General features: G+C 44.5%; 1 protein-coding gene across 6 annotated transcripts in view; it reads right to left on the bottom strand.

Annotated features, from left to right (window-relative positions):
- The window catches only part of slit1a (slit homolog 1a (Drosophila)), an 87,837-nt gene that overhangs the window by 66,076 nt on the left and 3,114 nt on the right, over positions 1-18,647 (bottom strand). For all 6 annotated transcript variants that reach the window (XM_051421299.1, XM_051421294.1, XM_051421311.1 and 3 more), the window contains 3 exons: positions 10,007-10,078; positions 7,563-7,634; positions 6,006-6,077 (listed from right to left, as the gene is read on the bottom strand). In XM_051421299.1, the coding sequence (XP_051277259.1) occupies positions 6,006-6,077; positions 7,563-7,634; positions 10,007-10,078 (216 nt within the window). The remainder of the gene's footprint in view (positions 1-6,005; positions 6,078-7,562; positions 7,635-10,006; positions 10,079-18,647) is intronic.

Here is an 18,647-nt window from a genome sequence, read left to right as displayed (position 1 = left end):
ACTAAGCATGTGTTCATACACACACAAGCAGGACAACCCAGCTAGCACTATATGGGTTGTTATTCCTGGCCGGAATTACAGCATTCCACAAGACCCTGCTTGGAGATTCCAAGGAGTGAGTGAGTGTGTGTGTGTGTGTGTGTGTGTGTGTGTGTGTGTGTGTGTGTGTGTGTGTGTGTGTGTGTGTGTGTGTGTGTGTGTGCACGTGCGTTGTGAGGACACGAGGCCAGCCTTTTCTCCCCTGTGTGTCAGTTCCAATCTGGACCAGGCAAAGTCAGCCGTCACAGAAGCAAACTCGGCAGCGGCACAGAGAGAAGAGAAGGAGGAGGAGGAGGCCTCCTCCGGCAGCTCCACGAGTGAAATCCCTGTGTGTGTATACTTATGACGGATCTAGACCACACTGTGATGTCTTATTCATGCCGTATCAATTCATAATGACCAGTCCCCAATGTGAAGATGTACGTGCACACACACGTACACATTCACACACACACAAACAAACATGCACATATGGATGATTGGGATGGTCATCGAAGGAGAACCTCTGTGTGTACGGCATGTTAAGAATATTTAGAGCATCCAGGGCTCGAGTATGTAGAGCAGTGTGTACCAGACGCTGGACACACACACACACGCACAACAGCACTGATGTCCCAGCGCTTTAGTGTGAATATTTAACAAGCCTCAATCCATCTGTTCAATTATTCATGAGGAAGGACACAGAATCGTTAGTAAATATAAACACCGCTGGTTCTCTCCTGCTTTTGCCACATCTTTGCTCCTCTTGCACCTCTGACCGTCTCACTCTCTCTTCCTTCACTTTCTTCTTCGTCTGTTTTTTCCCCCTCTCTTTTCTCTCTCTCGCTCCCCTTGTGCTGCGGTTGTGAATATTTCAGATGGCAGAGTGGTTTTTAAATTACCCCCTTTTGGCTTCCGCTCTCCTCACATGGTTTGGTCTGCATTTCTCTCTCACACACGGTCCGACTCGTAAAGAAAACAACGACAAGCCATAAAAGCCACTTTTACCAGCTGACAAGGACAGGGGCAGGAAGAGGGGCAGGGGCAAGGAGTTAAGGCCTGCTTGCTTTTCTTTGGTTGGCTGCCCGGTCAGGTATTTCATATCCCTGCAACAATCTAAACTCTAGCCGTGCGTCTTAAAAAGTCAGTTCACCCAAATTAGGGATTTTTTAAAAAACTACATATTCTCTAACTAAATCCAGCAACTGCAAAAAAAAAAGCAGTGTCCCTGTTATTAGACAATCATCAGCCATCAGTGGTGACAGGTTTCAGTTCTACCAAAGAAAAGAGACACTGCTGTTAAATCTTTCAGCGTTATGAGCACCACAACACTCAGAGACGGACATTTAAAAAATATATTATGGTATTAACTAAACCAAAACTATCTGTAAGGGTAGATACTGGTGGCAAGGACAAAAATGCATCATTTTGGGTGAGCCCTTTTTAAAGTAGCCAGTTTCTCTGATGCTTGCAGGTATTTTGCTTTCACTGTGTCTAAAGTTAACTTTACTCACTAAAATATTTGCTTTAGTCTTTGCTAAAGTGTTTTCTTAGTGTCAGACAATCTGTAGTCAAGAAATCAGGATGTCTGCCATCGATGGCACAGAAAGCTTCTGATGAGGACAGGTTGCCATGGGGACTGCTGCCAAGCGGGGGCCCAAACGGTCCTCTGAGGGAGAGAGAGAGAGAGAGAGAGAGAGAGAGAGAGAGAGAGAGAGAGAGAGACCTAGCACGTCGAGGCAGGTCATTCATAAGCAGAGACAAAGAGAAGGAAACGACAAGACCAGCTTAGACCATTAACTGCCTGCCAGACACACATGCATGCACAGGCACACACACAGAGCACAGTATTATACAAACACTTAAAAACAGTCATGAGGAGAGAAAAAAAAAAGTCTTTCAACCAGTCATACGCAGTCAAAAAAGTCAAAAGTTGAAAGAGTTAATTTGCTTGCTTTGTGGCACAAACAGTCTTGGAACACCAGAGCGAGTTTACCAACCAATCAATCTGCAGCAAATGAGAAGGGGAAAATACTGTATATCAAATGGTAACAAAGTCAAAAACAAGTGGGAATACTGTGACAGAGAGATGATTTATAGGTTTAATGATAGTGCACATTATTTATTCTAGATCTGCTTCCCCCAAACAATTCTTTCTTCTCACTCTGAGCTACCGTTCCCTAAGCATCAAGCCATCAACAAACAGAAAACACAGCATCCCTCCAACACAAACACAGAACAGGCAGCTCCGCATCAACACATAGTTGGAGCCGCTCTTTTATCTACAGTCAAAGCCATATAAAGAACGTAATCCCTCGTGTATGCCTGCCATCCACACATTAGCACACAGAGACGTAATTATAGTGTTATTCTGTGTGTGTTTGTGTCTAATTAGTGTTATTTACATTTTCCCTCTTTTTTTCCCCCTCTCTTGTGTGTGCGCGCATTCGCATGTGTGTCACCCAGCCAGTATTTCAGCGTGTGTGTTTTGTGTTTTTGTATATCAGGATACCCGTCGTCAAGCATTAACACGAAAATTAAAGATCTTAAAGAAAGATGACACATCCCCTTCTCCAGTCCTTTGCCAGGGTTTCCTCTGCTCCCCTGTATTGCAGGTACTACCACACCCTTCCCTCCTCCCTCCTCCTCCTCCATACCTCCCGGGGAGATACACAAGGGAAAACCTCTCCTAACCGTCCCCTCACCCCACCATGTCAGACCGCACGTTAGCCATTAATGAAAGCAACACCCCTTCAAACAAGCCTGTGTTGTTGCCGGCATTTGTTTGTGGCAGCAACAAGCAACACGGTAATCAAAAACCGCAAAATACCCCTTCGCCTCCTCCTCCCACAAGCCCCTATCCTGAGCCCAAACCAGATGCTTTTCCCCGGGGCCTGCTATCATGCTAACTACTCTGCACTCCTCCAGCTCCGCTCACCTATCCCTCTTTTTTCCTCCATCCCGCGGTCCTTCCTTCCTCCTGCTCTCCCACTGTGAAAAGACACTAATTACAGACATGGATGAGTAGATTATAGATCTGAAGTGCAGTGGAAGTGGGATGAGGAGAAGTCAGGGGTGGTGGGCTGGGGGCAACAGGTCGTTAACAGTGATGAATGCAACTCTATTTTCACTGTTATTGTTCACTGATGTTCTGTGCAGCGCCTCTCACCTCTGCGCCGCCGTTCCCATGCCTTCTCGTCAGTGCCATCCATCACAGGCGGCTTTAACTAACTCTAACTATCTCTAATCATCTCTAATCAATTTCAATTATCTCTGCTCTGCCTCTCATGCATCAGTGTCTCTGGTATCTCTCAGGCATGGGAAGAGACAGAGGAGCGGGGGTGTAGATAAAGAGGTAGGCTCTCAAAACAGAAAGCAGAACACGCGGCTCAGTAAAATATATGTGCACTACCTCACTTCCCTGTTGTGTAAATGAAAGAAGACGTACTGCACATTTTCACCCAACTATGCTTCAAACTTTTGCAGAATTATTGCAAAGATACAAAGAAATTATTTCTAAATATGAATTTGTTCTTCTTTCCCAGAGCCCATGCCATTTTTCAAAAATCTGTGTTCTAGCAAGAACACTTTCATTATATCTCCATCTTCCCTTTGTAGTGAAAACTCATTACCCCGTTAGCTTAATGACTGCATGGGAGTCAAGTGTGTAAAAACTCCCCACAAATCAACAGCCCTCTGCTCATTTAACCGACAGCCTTTTATTAACCCGGCTAGCTTTTCCTCAAAAGTTTAATGAGAGCAACGATCTCATCTGCAAGCCCTCCCTCCTCCATCCCCTACGTCCTTCTTTCTGTTTGTCCTCTCAGCAGGATGCCTAAGACAAATAGCCACTTTGTTAAACAAGAGTTTCCTCAAACCCTCACTCCAGAATGAGCAGAAAGAGAGAAAAAGAGGGGAGTAGAAGAGACTGAGAGGAAGGGTGTAAAAAGTACAGAAAAAGGAAAGGGGGCAATTAATCCTGCGTCCAAGAAACCATCTGGGTTAGTGCTCCACCTGAGGGCAGCGGGCTTTCACATTAACCTCTCTTGTTAGGAACATAAAGACAGACCCTAACAAGCCCTGGTGAGCACTTTGAGCAAGTGCAAAGACACACATAAATACATATGCAAGCATAGACTCTCTGTCTCTCTCTATCTCTCTCTGTCATCAGACACACACACACACACACACACACACACACACACACACAAATGCACACATGAAATAGCAGCGAAAGTCTTCCCCTGGGAGCTGAGAACCTTTTAAGTCCATTAAAAGCTGCTGGCGGGAGCGAGACAAGGCTGTAACCTAACCGCATCAGACTGGAACCAGAACCCACGGTGTGGCCCAGACACACCTCTCAGGAGTTAAGAAACACATTAGGAAAAACCTTTGTCTTCTACTGCTGTTCCTGATCCCACGCTACTAGACCTAATTTTTAACAAGCTGAAGAAGTCTTTCATAAAGTAGCAACTGTCAATCATACACAGGCACCATAAAGATTACATTATTTTCAATTCCATGGCCCTGGATTGTACATTTGTTTTAACTGTTAAAGAATGTAGGCACTTCCACACCTGAAAAGCTTCAAGGTCCATTATGGTTCTCTTTTATCCAGCCAAGGATAAAGAACAAATGAGTGTATACACAGACACATAGCGAATCGATTAAGCAATGTTAAACAAAGTCTCATTCTGCACAATGTGGCAGAAAAGCCAGCGCTTGGTTTAGAATAATGAGCGTGAAGTTAGATTGGATGAAACAGGGGAGCTGTGTTAGCACAATCCTCTGGCTGTTGGCAGAGCCTGCTGCTCCAGATGGACTAATCACGCTTGTTCAAGGCCATCCGCTGGTCTGGAAGGCCTTGGTCTGCTCTACGTCTGTTCCAGCTAGACAGACATCTCAGTGCTGCTCAGTGTTAGCAAGCCACAAGCAGGCCAGTCTTGCCCCCAAAGGATGAGGCTTTGCCCTAAAGCCCTATAGGCTGGTTTTGGCATAATGATAGGTGACATGACGAGATAGTTGCGAGGAAGTGACAGATAGATTCAAGATGGTGTTAAACATCAAACGCAAGATAAACATATGGAGGGCTGAGGCCTGGGATCATGGGTGAGTAGTACCACTGTGTGGATTGAAGGGAGGGAAATGATTTTTCCATGTCCCACTGTTTCATTATTCCCAGATGCTCCAGGTAATCTGAACTGGAATAATGGGAGTTGGAATGATCAGCTATAGCAAGAGGGACACTGATTATCCCAAAGAAAGAAAAAAACAAAAAAAACATTGAGCCTTGTTGCAGATGGGAATAAAAGTTTAGCATTAGTGTGGGATTGTCTCACTCCATGGGGCGCATGAGTGTAAGGATGTGTGGGTGTGTGACAGTATGGGATTGGCATTAACAAGTGGAAACTGAAGGAAAGCTGTGATGACACATTTCATTCATACGATGGAGGTATATGAGTCCACTGGCAGAGTGAGCTATGGGGACTTCTCCTGTGACATAAAATGACCTCATTAAGCAACACAGACATCCTTTCACCTTGAACAGAGTTCAAAGTCTAATGTGTCCCTTGGTTCAAGACCCAATGTCACACCAACTCCCTGTCACCAGTGGCTTCTCTCGCAGACAGACTAGCACAGAGAAACTGCAGATGACTTGGCATGACGGCCCAATGATGTGATGAAGAACTTGAATTTCCACTTATCCAGTTACAGACAGTAAGTACAGGGGAAATCACAGGGTACACTTAACATACACCTAATAAGTCAGAATGTTAATGAGAACTGATAGCATTCTAGCAAGTGCAGCTAAATCTCCTTGTCCTTTAATTGCGTTTAAACCAAACCCAAGCCAAAATTCATCAGACCTATTAAAACCATGCTGTGCAGTATATTGTACATTGGTGGCTAAAGAAAATCCGAAGAGAGATGGCGTGTGCAAAATGTGAGGGTATGCTGAACTGAAATAAAAAAGTGAATGTACTTACAGTCGAGACAGGGCAGGGTTCTTCTGAAACAGCAACTCAGGAAGCTGCTGCAGTTGATTACGGTTCAGCCGCCTGCGGCAGGGAAAACATGTGATCAACCAGTGAGTTTGTATGTTTGTGTCTATGCATGTGTGCCCTTGTGTAGGCTGTGAATAATTTCTGCTAGCTGCTGTAGAATCGGCTTAGCCACAGGCTATTGTGTTTCAGTGTGCTCTGAATGTCACATAAATATCCAACTGAAAGTTCAGGGGAATTAAACTTCTAGTCAGAGACAGCGCCGTAAATTACAACGCTGCGCCTGGTAGAATTCAGTGCTCTGCTGACTTTCCCAGAGTAACAAAATAGCAACATTCCCATTTAAACAAGTGAATTACATCCACCAGTTATTTGAACATGAACAGATTTTATCTGGGCCGAACTATCGAAACAAGATGTTTCTAAATAAAATGAAGAGAAATGGATGAGCCTATTCAAGCCCAAGGAAGCACTGACAGGAATGGTGGTTGGCAACAGAGTCCATGTCAAACAACTAACGTCCAAGACTGGCAGGCTTTATGCAAATACAACAATTAAGTCAATGAGGAACAGACTGTTGCTAATCTGTTGGAAACCACAACTCTCTTCTCCCTGAATGGCCCATTGGAGGCACATGGGAGTGAATGTAATGGCTGTGGCACTGGGAGGCTGCAAATCTGAAAGGCAGGCCGCTGCCATTCCTTCAGACACATTCAGACAGATGTTGGGATCTGTGCCACTCACTGTATACACTGAGAAGAGTGCTTGGCCAGCTGAGGTGGAGATTTAGTGCGCAATGGGCATTAATGGTCTTCTGCTGCTCCGTTCACACTGAACTGTACCTGCTGGTGGGTTAGTGGCTTTTAAACATTGGAGAAACGAGCCGCTTAATTTCCACATTGGTCTGGCACATGAATATGTCTACCCAATGTTTGGATCACTTGAATATGGAGGAGGAGGGAAGGCAAGCTGTACATGGCCTCAAGTTTGGTAATGTAAACTGTTAATGTGGGTTTCAGATCAGGGAAAAGTCTTTCAAACGTTAACCACTATGTGTGCATGACGGCATGTGTTCATAAACTCATCTGCTGTGCAGGTTTCCATGTGGGTAGCACTATTGATTTGCTAATTAGCTGGTCGAGGTGTGGTTGACTGTGTTTGTCTGTGTGTTTTCCCAGACGGTTTACAAGCTGTTGAGGAGTCCTGGTGCTGTCCAGATGAGCCGGGGGCTGCGGTGGGGGAGGCCTCTTAAGCCCACATATCCCACTGAGGGCATTCCTGTCAGGCAGAGCTAATAAAAAATACTCCCAACCCACGCTGTACCCTCTCAGCACCCTCTGACCACAATGCAATGACAGGGAAGTGCCTCACACTTGATACACCATTTACGGCTGATACCTCCTGTTAGTCTCATTACACTCAACTAATTTACGTACTGAATACAGATTAGTAGAAGGGTGGGATTTCATTTGAAGTTCAACTTTAAAAAAGACATGTTATTTCTGGTCAAGCTATCTACAGACAACCCTGGGTGGTACTCACAGTCTCTCCAGCTCCTTCATGTCATCAAAAGCCCCACGCTCGATCACAGTAATCTGATTCTCCATCAGCTGCCTGCAGAAAGAGGACAGAAAGAAAGCCTTAGAAACTATGTGATACAGTGTGGCTTTGACTTTTTTATGAGTCTGTAGACCATCACTCAGGCTCTAACAAAGTATAGGGGGCTTTGGGGTTTGGGTGGCGAGTCTGCAGTATGTATACTGAAGCTGGGCGCAGTATATTCAACACCTCTCTCTCTCTCACACACACACACACACACACACAGGGCAGTGGTGTGGACGGGGGGCACAGTGTGGAATCTTGGCAAAAGCAACAGGAATCGCAGCCAGGAAAGTTTCTAAGGTGGCTCAGAAAGTGTGGGTCTGGCCTCTGGTGTGGTCCACTGGGTGTAGCAGCTGGGTGGAGACGAGACGAAAGGTAGGCAGGGGGTCAAAAAGTGTGAGAGGGGAAACTGAGGTGGGCTCCAAGGTTTTTACAATTGGCACAATCAAGGGAAAGTAGACTGTGGCTGTGTATGAGTGCCTGTTGGATAGTATCAGAGTTGCAGGCAGTACATCAAGGAGATTAGTCATATACAAACAAACAGGGATGCACACAAACTTACCTTACACGCACGCAAGCAGGAACACATCCTTTCCTCACCTACACTGCCAAAGCTAACGCACAAAAAAGAGGCTTGGATGGTTTTGGAAGTGTTACAATAACACAAGGCCAGGAGGGAGAGAAAAGCGTCCAGCAGCTTTAGAAGCAACAAGAGCTTTCCTTCATTACGTATACAACTGTTCTGTGTTGAAGGCAACCTCTCATGTCTCCTGTGAGGCCACGCCACGCTGCAACTCAGCAGTCTGGGCTTCCTCCCCATCGAATATAAATGCTAATCACTGTTCGCACTCCATAAACATAGAGAGAAAAGTGCAATTCACCTCCGATCTCTTTCTCATGAATTTAGATGGAAGTAAAAAAATCGTGATGAGTACTTTTGAATTGAGAAAACTTTTTTTTTTTTTTTACAGATAGTCTGAGGGCATGTAGGCTTCAATTTTTCTGATCTCTTTCTTTCTACTTTTCCCCAATTGTTCCTCTGTTCACATGCACACACACACACACGCACACACACACACACACACACACACACACACACACACACACACACACACACACACACACACACACACACTGCTGATTCAGACCAGCCAAGCACCCAGAGCCAGACGAATGGAGGTATATCAGCTGTGTTGATTTTAGACTGACAGGATAGATGGCAGCTGACTGTAAAGATAAACCTCTGTTCCTGTTTGGCTCCTTCTGAGGGTTGCCCAGGGGTCAGCAGGATCAGAGGTCAACCCGCTGTTAGTCCTAATGCTGTTGCCCTACAGAGGTCACTCACAATACACAGACACAGACTTTTTTCTGGTTGCACTCACAGACATGCCATGCACCACCATGTTAATCATACATCATGTATATGGTTGGCTGACATTTCAGAAAGCATGCAGTGTGTGTGTGTGTGTGTGTGTGTGTGTGTGTTTTACATGTAGCACAGTGGTGGCTGTGAGAGAATCAGAGGCTTCACAGCAAAGGAAGTCCTGTCTTTAGTACTCCTGCAAGGAGTTGTTTCCTTCATACTCGCTAGTGACAAGCTGCTGACATGGAGGCATTTAACCTCCGTGGGGGTAGAAGGTGGTGCAGAAAAGGAGCCATGCATAGGAAGACTAGAGGGGACAAGGAGCAGTGGCAACAAGCAAGCTGAAGCTGAGAAAAGAAGGGAGAGACAGGGGGATGGGCGAGTAACGATGAGGCTCGAAAATAGTTAAGGCTTTGCTGGGTAGCAGGAATTATGTGCAGCTCGTGTTACATCAAATACATGTTCAGGTCTACACGGTTTCCCCTCTGGCAGTGTTTTTAACACCTATGGCACTACTAACGAGTGTGTGTGCAGATATAATCACACATGTAGACACTTTTACAACTACTTTAATACCTGAAGTCACAAGTGCTGTTTAATTTCAACACAGAGGGAGTCAATGACTTCACCTGAATGTGTTAACTGTGTTGAGAGCCTATTTAGGACTGGCGCTTGTGTACACATTACATGTTGATGTGTGGGAACAGAGGGCAAGTGAGTGTGTGTGTGTCTAAGGGACAATAAGTGCTACTACAACAGACAGAATACAGTGAGAGAAAAGTCCATTACTTCACTTGCTGCAGTCACTCAGTAGCTTAATGTACTCTGGAGTAGGACTCTTGACAGAAGCATCTCCACTTCACTGGGTTTATGCTAATTTGAGCAGCAAGTCTGTATAACTTGTGAGCTGCAAGGTTAGATACAGCTCAGGTATGCATGAATAGATAAACTCAGACTCCACACCACGGGTACACATAGAAACATCTCATCATCACACATGAACATGAAGACAAGTACTTACAGAACTCGGATGTATTTGAGTCCAGCAAAGTCACTCTTGGTGATGCGTGTGAGGTTATTCCCATTCAGCTCCCTGCAAAGACAGACACGCAAACATGTGAATAATGCATCTTTATTCTCCCTCGGAACCTAATAAGCTTTATAACTATAGGAGCAGACAGTGGCATAGAGGCATCTTTGTCTACTGATACCTGAGGCTTTGCTTCACACAACCACACACATCAGGCACACATAGTTCTCACACACACACACACACACACACACACACACACACACACACACACACACACACACACACACACACACACACACACACACACACACACAGAGACACACACACAGCTGTTTGCTAAAGGATCTAAAGCATGGCACTGATGTAATATATGCTGAGAATGTCTTTAATTGCCTTAGATGTGATGTGAAATGTAACATATATTGACAGGTAGAATCAGAAAGGTTGCGTTAAAGGGAAGTTCACGCTCGCTCCTAATTCCACTGGGAGATATTAAGAGGTCATATTAAAATGGAAGCCACATTTGAGCTGCCTGTTTGTCTTTCTATTCCAGCCCTCTCTCACCAATACCCACAACCCCCTCTCTCCCTGTCTGCCCTGTTCTTTTGCTATTGGTGGGGATTAGCAGGAGCCAGCGGAGGGGATTTGGGTAGGGCCACAAGGCCAGAAAGCTAAGTGCTGTGGGTATAATGGGAGCAGCCTCCCTGCTGAGAGCTGGCCATTGCTACAAAAGAAGGGGAAGACAAAATCGTTGAAAAATAGAGGTTTTTAATGTACTGTTGGTTTCTTAACTATTATCTAATGGCTGACAATAACTCGTTCCAAAGTGTTGGGTGTTTGATAACTTTATTTGTAGCATGCTAAACTTGACTGTGGCCCCCTCAGTGGTTTGGTGGATTCAGTTACTTCTACAAGAGAACACTGAAAGATTCACATTTAACCTCAGTAGCAGAATGTATTCTCTTGACAGAGAGAAAAGAAAGCAGGCAAAGCATGCAGACGTTTCTCTGTGCTACTGCACTTTTTAAACATTATGGGCCCAACCCTACCCTGACCCCCCAACCCCCACCCCAAAGCACAACCAAAAAACTGGTTCCAAATCTACGCTGAAAGTGCTGGTCTCTCTCCCTCAGTCACTCTCTCCTTCTCCCGTCTAATGACCACTCCAGGGACTGTAGCGCTATGCAGTACGAAAGAGAACGGTCATTATAGACAGATGGTGTGTGTGTGCGTGCGTGCGTGCGTGTGTGTACACAGGTGCATCGACAGGCCAAGCGACAGGGCCACGGGAAATAAATAATGGACTGGGCTTCATTAGCCTGGGCTCTGATACACACATGTGGTCCTCATTACAGGTGCTTACGCAGATAGGCACACACACACATACACACACCCACACACACTTCTGGATTGTCTTATCTTCAGGGTGGTCATTGCTGATGATACCCGGAGGACATTAAAAAGGAGAACGATATAAGAGGAGAAAGGAGAGAGAGGTGGTTAAAGTGAGGGGTGGCAAGGGGAATATGTGGAAAAATGGCTCACATGTAAACAAGTGAAACCACAGTTTTCTCCCCCAGTACTGAGGTCTAGCTTTAACCTGTAATAAGAGACAAGCCATAGTTTTGGCGTGCTGACTAATCGAAGAAGTTATGCAACAACATCTCGAAGTGTTTTGTTAGTTCTGGTGACTGAACTAAATTTACTGTTCCTGGAAACGTCTTTAGACGATGCTGTGTTATCCTGCTGAAAGCGTCCATCTTAAAAAGCATATGCACCTGTTCAGCAATGCTGTGACATTTAGGCAATGCTCAAATGCCACCAGCAGCCTATGATGCCTTAACTAGTCAAGATCCCCACTGTTTATGACAGACTCTGACCTTTTCCATTGGCATTTTACAACTGTAACCATGCAATGTTTTCAAGTTTTTGAAATTACCAGGTGATAATCAGGTCTTTGAAAATTGCACAGGTAATAATGTTTCTAGTGTTGCTCATCTGCAACAAGGAATGGTGACTTGAGCATGTTGACATGACCTTCTGAAGTTAATTTATACTTAGCTGTAAATGGCACATTTATGGAATTCACTGTCCCAACCATTTCCCAAAAAAAGGAAATCTAAACTCCAAACTAAAAAAGTGCAAATGGCCCATATATAGTGCTGCAGCTCCTGGTGTTTGACCCATCTGATGTCTGCTGACCCAAGGGAGAATTCTGTCTTTGGGGAAACTTGCCAACTTACTCTCATCTGTGAGGATGCTTGGTTGCTCTGGCTGATGGAAAGTACCTGGGATTCACATCAGCTTTAGACTGGGAAGTAATTTTTGTATGTGCATGCACACACACACACAGTAGTGGTATGCACATGGTCAGTGAACTTTGGTGCTTCATGGATGAACAAATCTAGGTGAACCCACAGCTTAAGCACAGAAAGGTAAGAGAATATGGACTCTAGACGTGCATACGTTCTGGAGTCTGGAGTCAGCGATGCTTGTCTCTGTGATGATTCCACGTCTGTGGCACTGTATGCCAAATGTAATATATGGTGTCAATGCCTCAAAGAAAAATCTGCTGTTTATTAGCTATACAATATCAGTCACTGCTATTTTCTTTGTTTTACAATCAAAGGAGGCAAACCAATGGCTTTTGGCACAGCAGCAAAGGCACGTTCACTCCTTTCATAGACAGATGTTTTGTAGTACCGACTTTGTGCGGGTTTTCCCATTACAGTACTGCAGTATTTCTGTAGAGGCAGAAAATTATTAGGTATCATTCCCAGTTCCTACAGCGAAGGATTTCCACCTCCAACTGCTTCAGTCAAATCCATTCCATCCTTTGGAAACTCTGTAAGGATTTCCAGTGCTGACACACTTCCTGCAGAGCAAGTGGATTTATGACATCACTATCTAATCCCTCTTCATCTTCCGTCCCAGGTTGATTGATGCCTGGGAGTACATCCTGGTGCACCTCCCCTCAAGTGGACATGCGGCAGCTATGCTCCACCGCTCCACATCTCTATAATTCAAAGGGTCTCAGAGCACTGCTACAATGCTGAAAAACTCATTATGTTTATTTCTGCCAGCTGCTAGGGTCTCTCGGCTGAGGGGGACCTGGTTCGAATTGAGCAACATTACATGAAATGAAACCCCAACACTAGAGGGAGGATAAGCAAACACGCTGCCTTGCTAAGGCCTGAGTACAGATACACTCACGCAGATACAAATATCCACATATTCTCTGTTTCTTAAACACATACACAAAGACCATATAAATATACTGTAACAAGGAATGCACACAAGCACACCAACTGGCATGAACACAAACAGTGCCTGTGGGAATGGCAATTGTGCTCTGTTGGGAGCTGGCCAGAACAAAAGAACATAAGAGTCACAGAAGAAACTACTGTTGGCTGTACAGCTTTTCACCAAACATTATTAACACACAATAATTACAACAATTTACACAGAAACACTGCAGAACTGAAATGAATACAGACGCAAAGGGATTGCGGGCTAGCAAACAAATCAGTTACTTAAAACAAGGCAAAATAAAGCAGATTACTGTATTTAATGATCAAACATCTCACCTGTCCATTTTCAATCAATCAGCTAAATTGCTGCCACACTTTGGACTCTAGGGTTGGGGGAGCAGTACTGGGATTAGATGTGACTCTTGTGGGTACTAAGCTGATGTGGGTAACATTCTTCAATAGTCTTATACTTGCAGCCACAAAACAATTAGCAATGCAAAACTTACTCACTGGCTGGATCAAAATGTAGGCAGGACAAGACTAAATGTAGCCAGGGTTGCAAGCTTACAAACATGTCTCACAGTGTAACAAAAGCATTTCACAAGTTGAAAATAGCACACCTTTTATCGTACACTTAATTCCATTCACCCTCTATTCCTATCTTAACACTCACGGCCATGCAGTCCCCCCTATACTAGCTGCTGGTTTTGTTACAGCGCATAGTTATAGAAGCAAGGACAAGCTAAAACAGCAGTAAGGTAATCCTTCCTCTAGAGGTCAAACTGGACGTTGGTAAGTCTTGCTATTTTGCAGGTCCAATTTAATTCAGAGTAAACTCTCCAACAAATCCGGAATTGACTGGAAGTAAATTAGTGAAAGTAAATTCATGTTGCATCCTTCCTCCTTGAAATTAGACTTAAATGATTTATGAAGGTGTTTTTTGCAGTACAGTCATTCTGATTTGCTGCTGTGAGCGCCACAGGACCATTTGTCCTGAACAGCTTTTGCCTGGCAGGGAAGACAGAAGCCAGTTGATTGAGGATAGGTGGCATTGTACTGTCCAAACTCCTCACTGTGGAAACAATCTGATGATCAGAAGCCTGAGGTCCTGTATAGCCCAAGCATGGATGCTCATTAACCACCGTCACACATTGATAATGCTATTTGACCAGACCAGCAAGTGCTCTCTTTAATGAATGAGCCGAAAAGGTTGAGAAGCTGCGGAAGAGTGAAGCATTCCTCCTCCTCCAGACTGTATAACATATGGACGTGACAGCCGTGAAACATGCAGGAGGAAAGAGGGGGGGGGAGATAGAGTCACAGAGAGACAGAAAGAAGACAGTGTTGTTAGCTGCCTAAAAGCGACGGTGTGGAGCAGTGTGGTGGAGTGTTGCGAGTAGACGAGGAGCTGTAAAGAACTTGACGGGCTGTCTGTGAGACGTCAGTGGAGAGATGAGGCCTGGTAGAGTATGAGGAGAAAATGTCCTATATACTAGTTGGTCCAACAGAACCAGGCAGGACCATCTGGGCTCACAACAGCCTCCTACTTAAAGATAGAGAGACTAAGGAAGTGAAAGAAGAGAAAGAAAGAGAGAAAGAGAAAGCAGACCACCATGACCAAAATAACACAGTCTTAAACCCAACTGGAACACTTCTATCCACACTAAGAGGTCAGATTTCTGCTCAGCTTGAACAAAACATTCCCTCCTATTGAAATGTGGCTTTCAGACGAGCAGTTAAGGCCCTCAACTGTACATTTTTAGTGTGTGTGTGCGTCAGCGAGTGCCTAAGTGTGTGTGTGTGTGTGTGTGTGTGTGCATAGACGTCTGAGAGTGTTTTCCCAGCTCCCGGGCTCCTCAAGGGCTATTTACAGTTTTCATTCTGCTCAGTCAGGCCTCAGGAGCAACATTACTGATAGGAAAGGTAAACATCAAGCAGATCCTACACATGCATTGCACACAGACAGACAGACAGACAGACAGACAGACAGACAGACGCACAAGCACACACACACACACACACACACACACACACACACACACACACACACACACACACACACACACACACACACACACAACTCCTTCTTGGAGCCATGACCCGTTGCAAAGTCTCCTGCATCTAGCAGAGCCTCTCTCATTATATAAATGGCTACAGGTAAAAGTCAGGGACCAAAACCCAAGCATCTGTCTTGTGCAGTTCTTACCTGGCCTTCACACTACAACAACCTTGAGAAGGAGACTCAGAGCTTTTTTCATGGAGCAGATGCTGCTGTAAGCAAAAACTAGACAGATAGCTAGAAAGACGGGGGTGATGGGAAAAAGAAGCCAGGAAAAATACATGGGAGGAAAGTAGCACACAGCCACTTTCTGATCAAACATAGATAACTTATGACACTCTCTAGGCCGAAGTGAATCAATTAAACATCTGTTCCAACGTGTGTTACTGCCACAGGCTGAAAAAGAACACACACAGGGCTGTAGTAGAAGCAGAGACTGTAGGGTCTTTCATGGTTTATAATGTATCTGTAGTTTGTTCAGTGACAGACGCTGAGGTTCTGTTGTGGCTTTGAGTCCTGCATGAAGGCATTTAGGCTGTATGAATGCGTACTTTGACTGTAAAGTGTATCATGTGGACAAAACATCTGCTCTGCCACATCTATTATGTTTCGGTTATTCCGCACAGAAGACTGAGACAACGTTTGCCTGACAGATGTGCACTGACGACCGGTAATTTGATGGATGCTGCATGTGTGCTTGAATCTGTCTGTTGATCCCCAAGAATAAAGAGTTGTTCTATGTTCAGCTCTCCCCCCCACTGAGCTCACTAATACCTGCATTCCTCCCGCTCTGTACAAAGATTAACTCATCTGCTAGCTGATGACCCCGCTGCAAAAAGCTGCAACAATAACTCAATTAAGGGATTAGTCAATCAAAAGAAAATTTATTTGCAAATGTTTTAGCCATATTTCTGGCAAAATGCCAAACATTCACTGGTTTCAGCTGCTAAAAGGTGAGAATTTGTTGCTAGTCTTTGTATGGAAAACAGACCTTGGATTCTTTCTTTTAGTAGATTATCGTTTTTTGGAGAATTAGGAATGACTTAAGTAGAGTACATTAAAAGCCTCTAATGTTGCACTGAACACAGCACTGATATAATAAGTGTGCAGACAGATGAAGATTTCAAGCATCCCTTTGCATCTGGCTTGCTGCCCATCATTTCCTCTCAAACTTGCATCACATCAAAAGCATCTTGACTAGCGTGAAATGTGGATTATGAAGGCATATCTAAAATGTCAAGAAAGTGTTCACTGATGTTCATTTTAACACACACACACACACACACACACGCACACAACACACACACACACACACACACACACACACACACACACACACACACACACACACACACACACACACACACACACACACACACACACACACACACACACATCACCCACCCCCTTCACTCTCCATAGCCAGCTTCTAACTTAGCCGGGAGGGTTAAAAGGAAAGATGGACTTCACAGAGATGAAAGGTGATCTAGGTGGATTCGCCAAATTCGATTTTCATGGTCTGCTGAGATACAGCCACTCTTAGATAGGCGTGCAATCATGCATGTACACTCATATATGCACATGCACCCACACATTATATATAAGCTTGACACACACAAGTAAAACACACACGCGTGCCACTGATGATGATGTGTGTGTGTGTGTGTCTCTCATGAGTGCAATCAAATACTTCCACAAAGTGGCTGTGCTCATCAGGAGAGCAGGCCAGTAGGTCTGGGGTGAGTTCAGACACACAGCAGCTGACTTTGATGCTCAGCAGTCTGTCATGACACTGCTTAGACAAGCAATATGCTTAGTACATTTATGTAAAATGTAAAAAATGTACTAAATGCTGAAAAAAAAAATCACAAAAAGCGCCACAGGAGGAACTACTTTGGCCTACAATACCTATATTACCACATACCTTGTCTGGCAGAGACAAGCTCACAAAATACTGAACTCCAAAGATGAAGCTATAGCAATGGTGTCCACCTCAGTGCAAGAGAAAAGACCACAGCTGTGTAGAGCAGGCAGTAAATTGAACTGACTCAGTCCCAGGCCTGTAATTTCACAATCCTCCCTGAGTATAAACATTCTCTGAATGATCTTCATTCCAGGCATTATCACTCCTCACGGGATTACCGGCTGTGAGGATGGATATATTGGACTGTAAAAAAGGACCTGAATGAAATCTCAGTCTCAGGGCTAGACCAATTTTGCCCTTTATAATAAATAACATAATCTTGTTTATTCATTCATTATCTTTGTGGTGAAGTTACACGTCTCTTCACTCCTCTGGTCCCTTCAGTAGTGATTAACAACCTCGGTTACTGTGCCAGCCTCGCCTTGAAGGATCTTCACATCCTGCTCTCGACCCCCGCAACTCTACCCCTCACCCCACCTCTTTGTCTTTTTCACGTCTCGCTCTTTCTACTTTAGTCACATAGCCAGAGTTGGCAGGTAGTGGCCAGGCTGTGTTCAGTCTTGTCAGGGTAAATTATGGATCAGGTGGCTGGTGAGCTGTCAGTTGTACCAGCAATGTACTGGTGCCAAAAACACCGCAGGCATTCCCTGGCACATGCACACACACACACACACACACACACACACATACACACCTCCCACCTCCGACCCCCAAATACATAAACATGGTTATCGAAGCAAGGGAGCCCCTCATCTCCAACCACCACCAAACCTCATGTGTTTTCATCTAACATTACTTATTCACTGCACGAATACACATGTAGAGGCACATGCACAAGTTTATGAACACAAGTGAACATCGGATTTATGCAGGCAGGCATGCACAAAACACACACACACAAACACACACACACACACATATGGTGTCCAGCCTCCACCTTCCCTATTCTTAAAAATCTCAGTACAGGGTATTTTCTGGCACAGAAAATACATCATCAATACACTTGCTTTAGCTTGCTTTTTGTAATTAGACACACACACATATATATATATAAATATACAAAGCTCCCCCCTTCTGCAAATAAACTCATTCACAGATGAGGCACGCACTTAATCTAAGCAGCAGGGCTGTTAGAAAGATAAAGCAAGGAGAGAAAAGGGCTGAAGGTTTGGTCAATACCTGTCCAACTTAAAGTTTAACTATCAATCAACCTTTATTGTATATGCAGAGTCACTCACTAATCACTAATCACTAATCAGCCTTACAGATGCTGGTTTTCTCTCAGCATAGCTTGATATCAATGTTTTTTCCACATGCTATTTTGCCACAGCAGATGAATATAGACAAGGTCCGGAGACAAGGGAAAGAGATGGGGAGAGAGGATGGATGCAGAGA

Source organism: Dicentrarchus labrax, unplaced genomic scaffold (genome assembly GCF_905237075.1).
Source record: "Dicentrarchus labrax unplaced genomic scaffold, dlabrax2021, whole genome shotgun sequence".
NCBI classification, from domain to species: Eukaryota; Metazoa; Chordata; class Actinopteri; family Moronidae; genus Dicentrarchus; species Dicentrarchus labrax.
The sequence above is the reverse complement of the archived record's forward strand: the minus strand, read 5'-3'. Positions and strand labels throughout refer to the sequence as shown.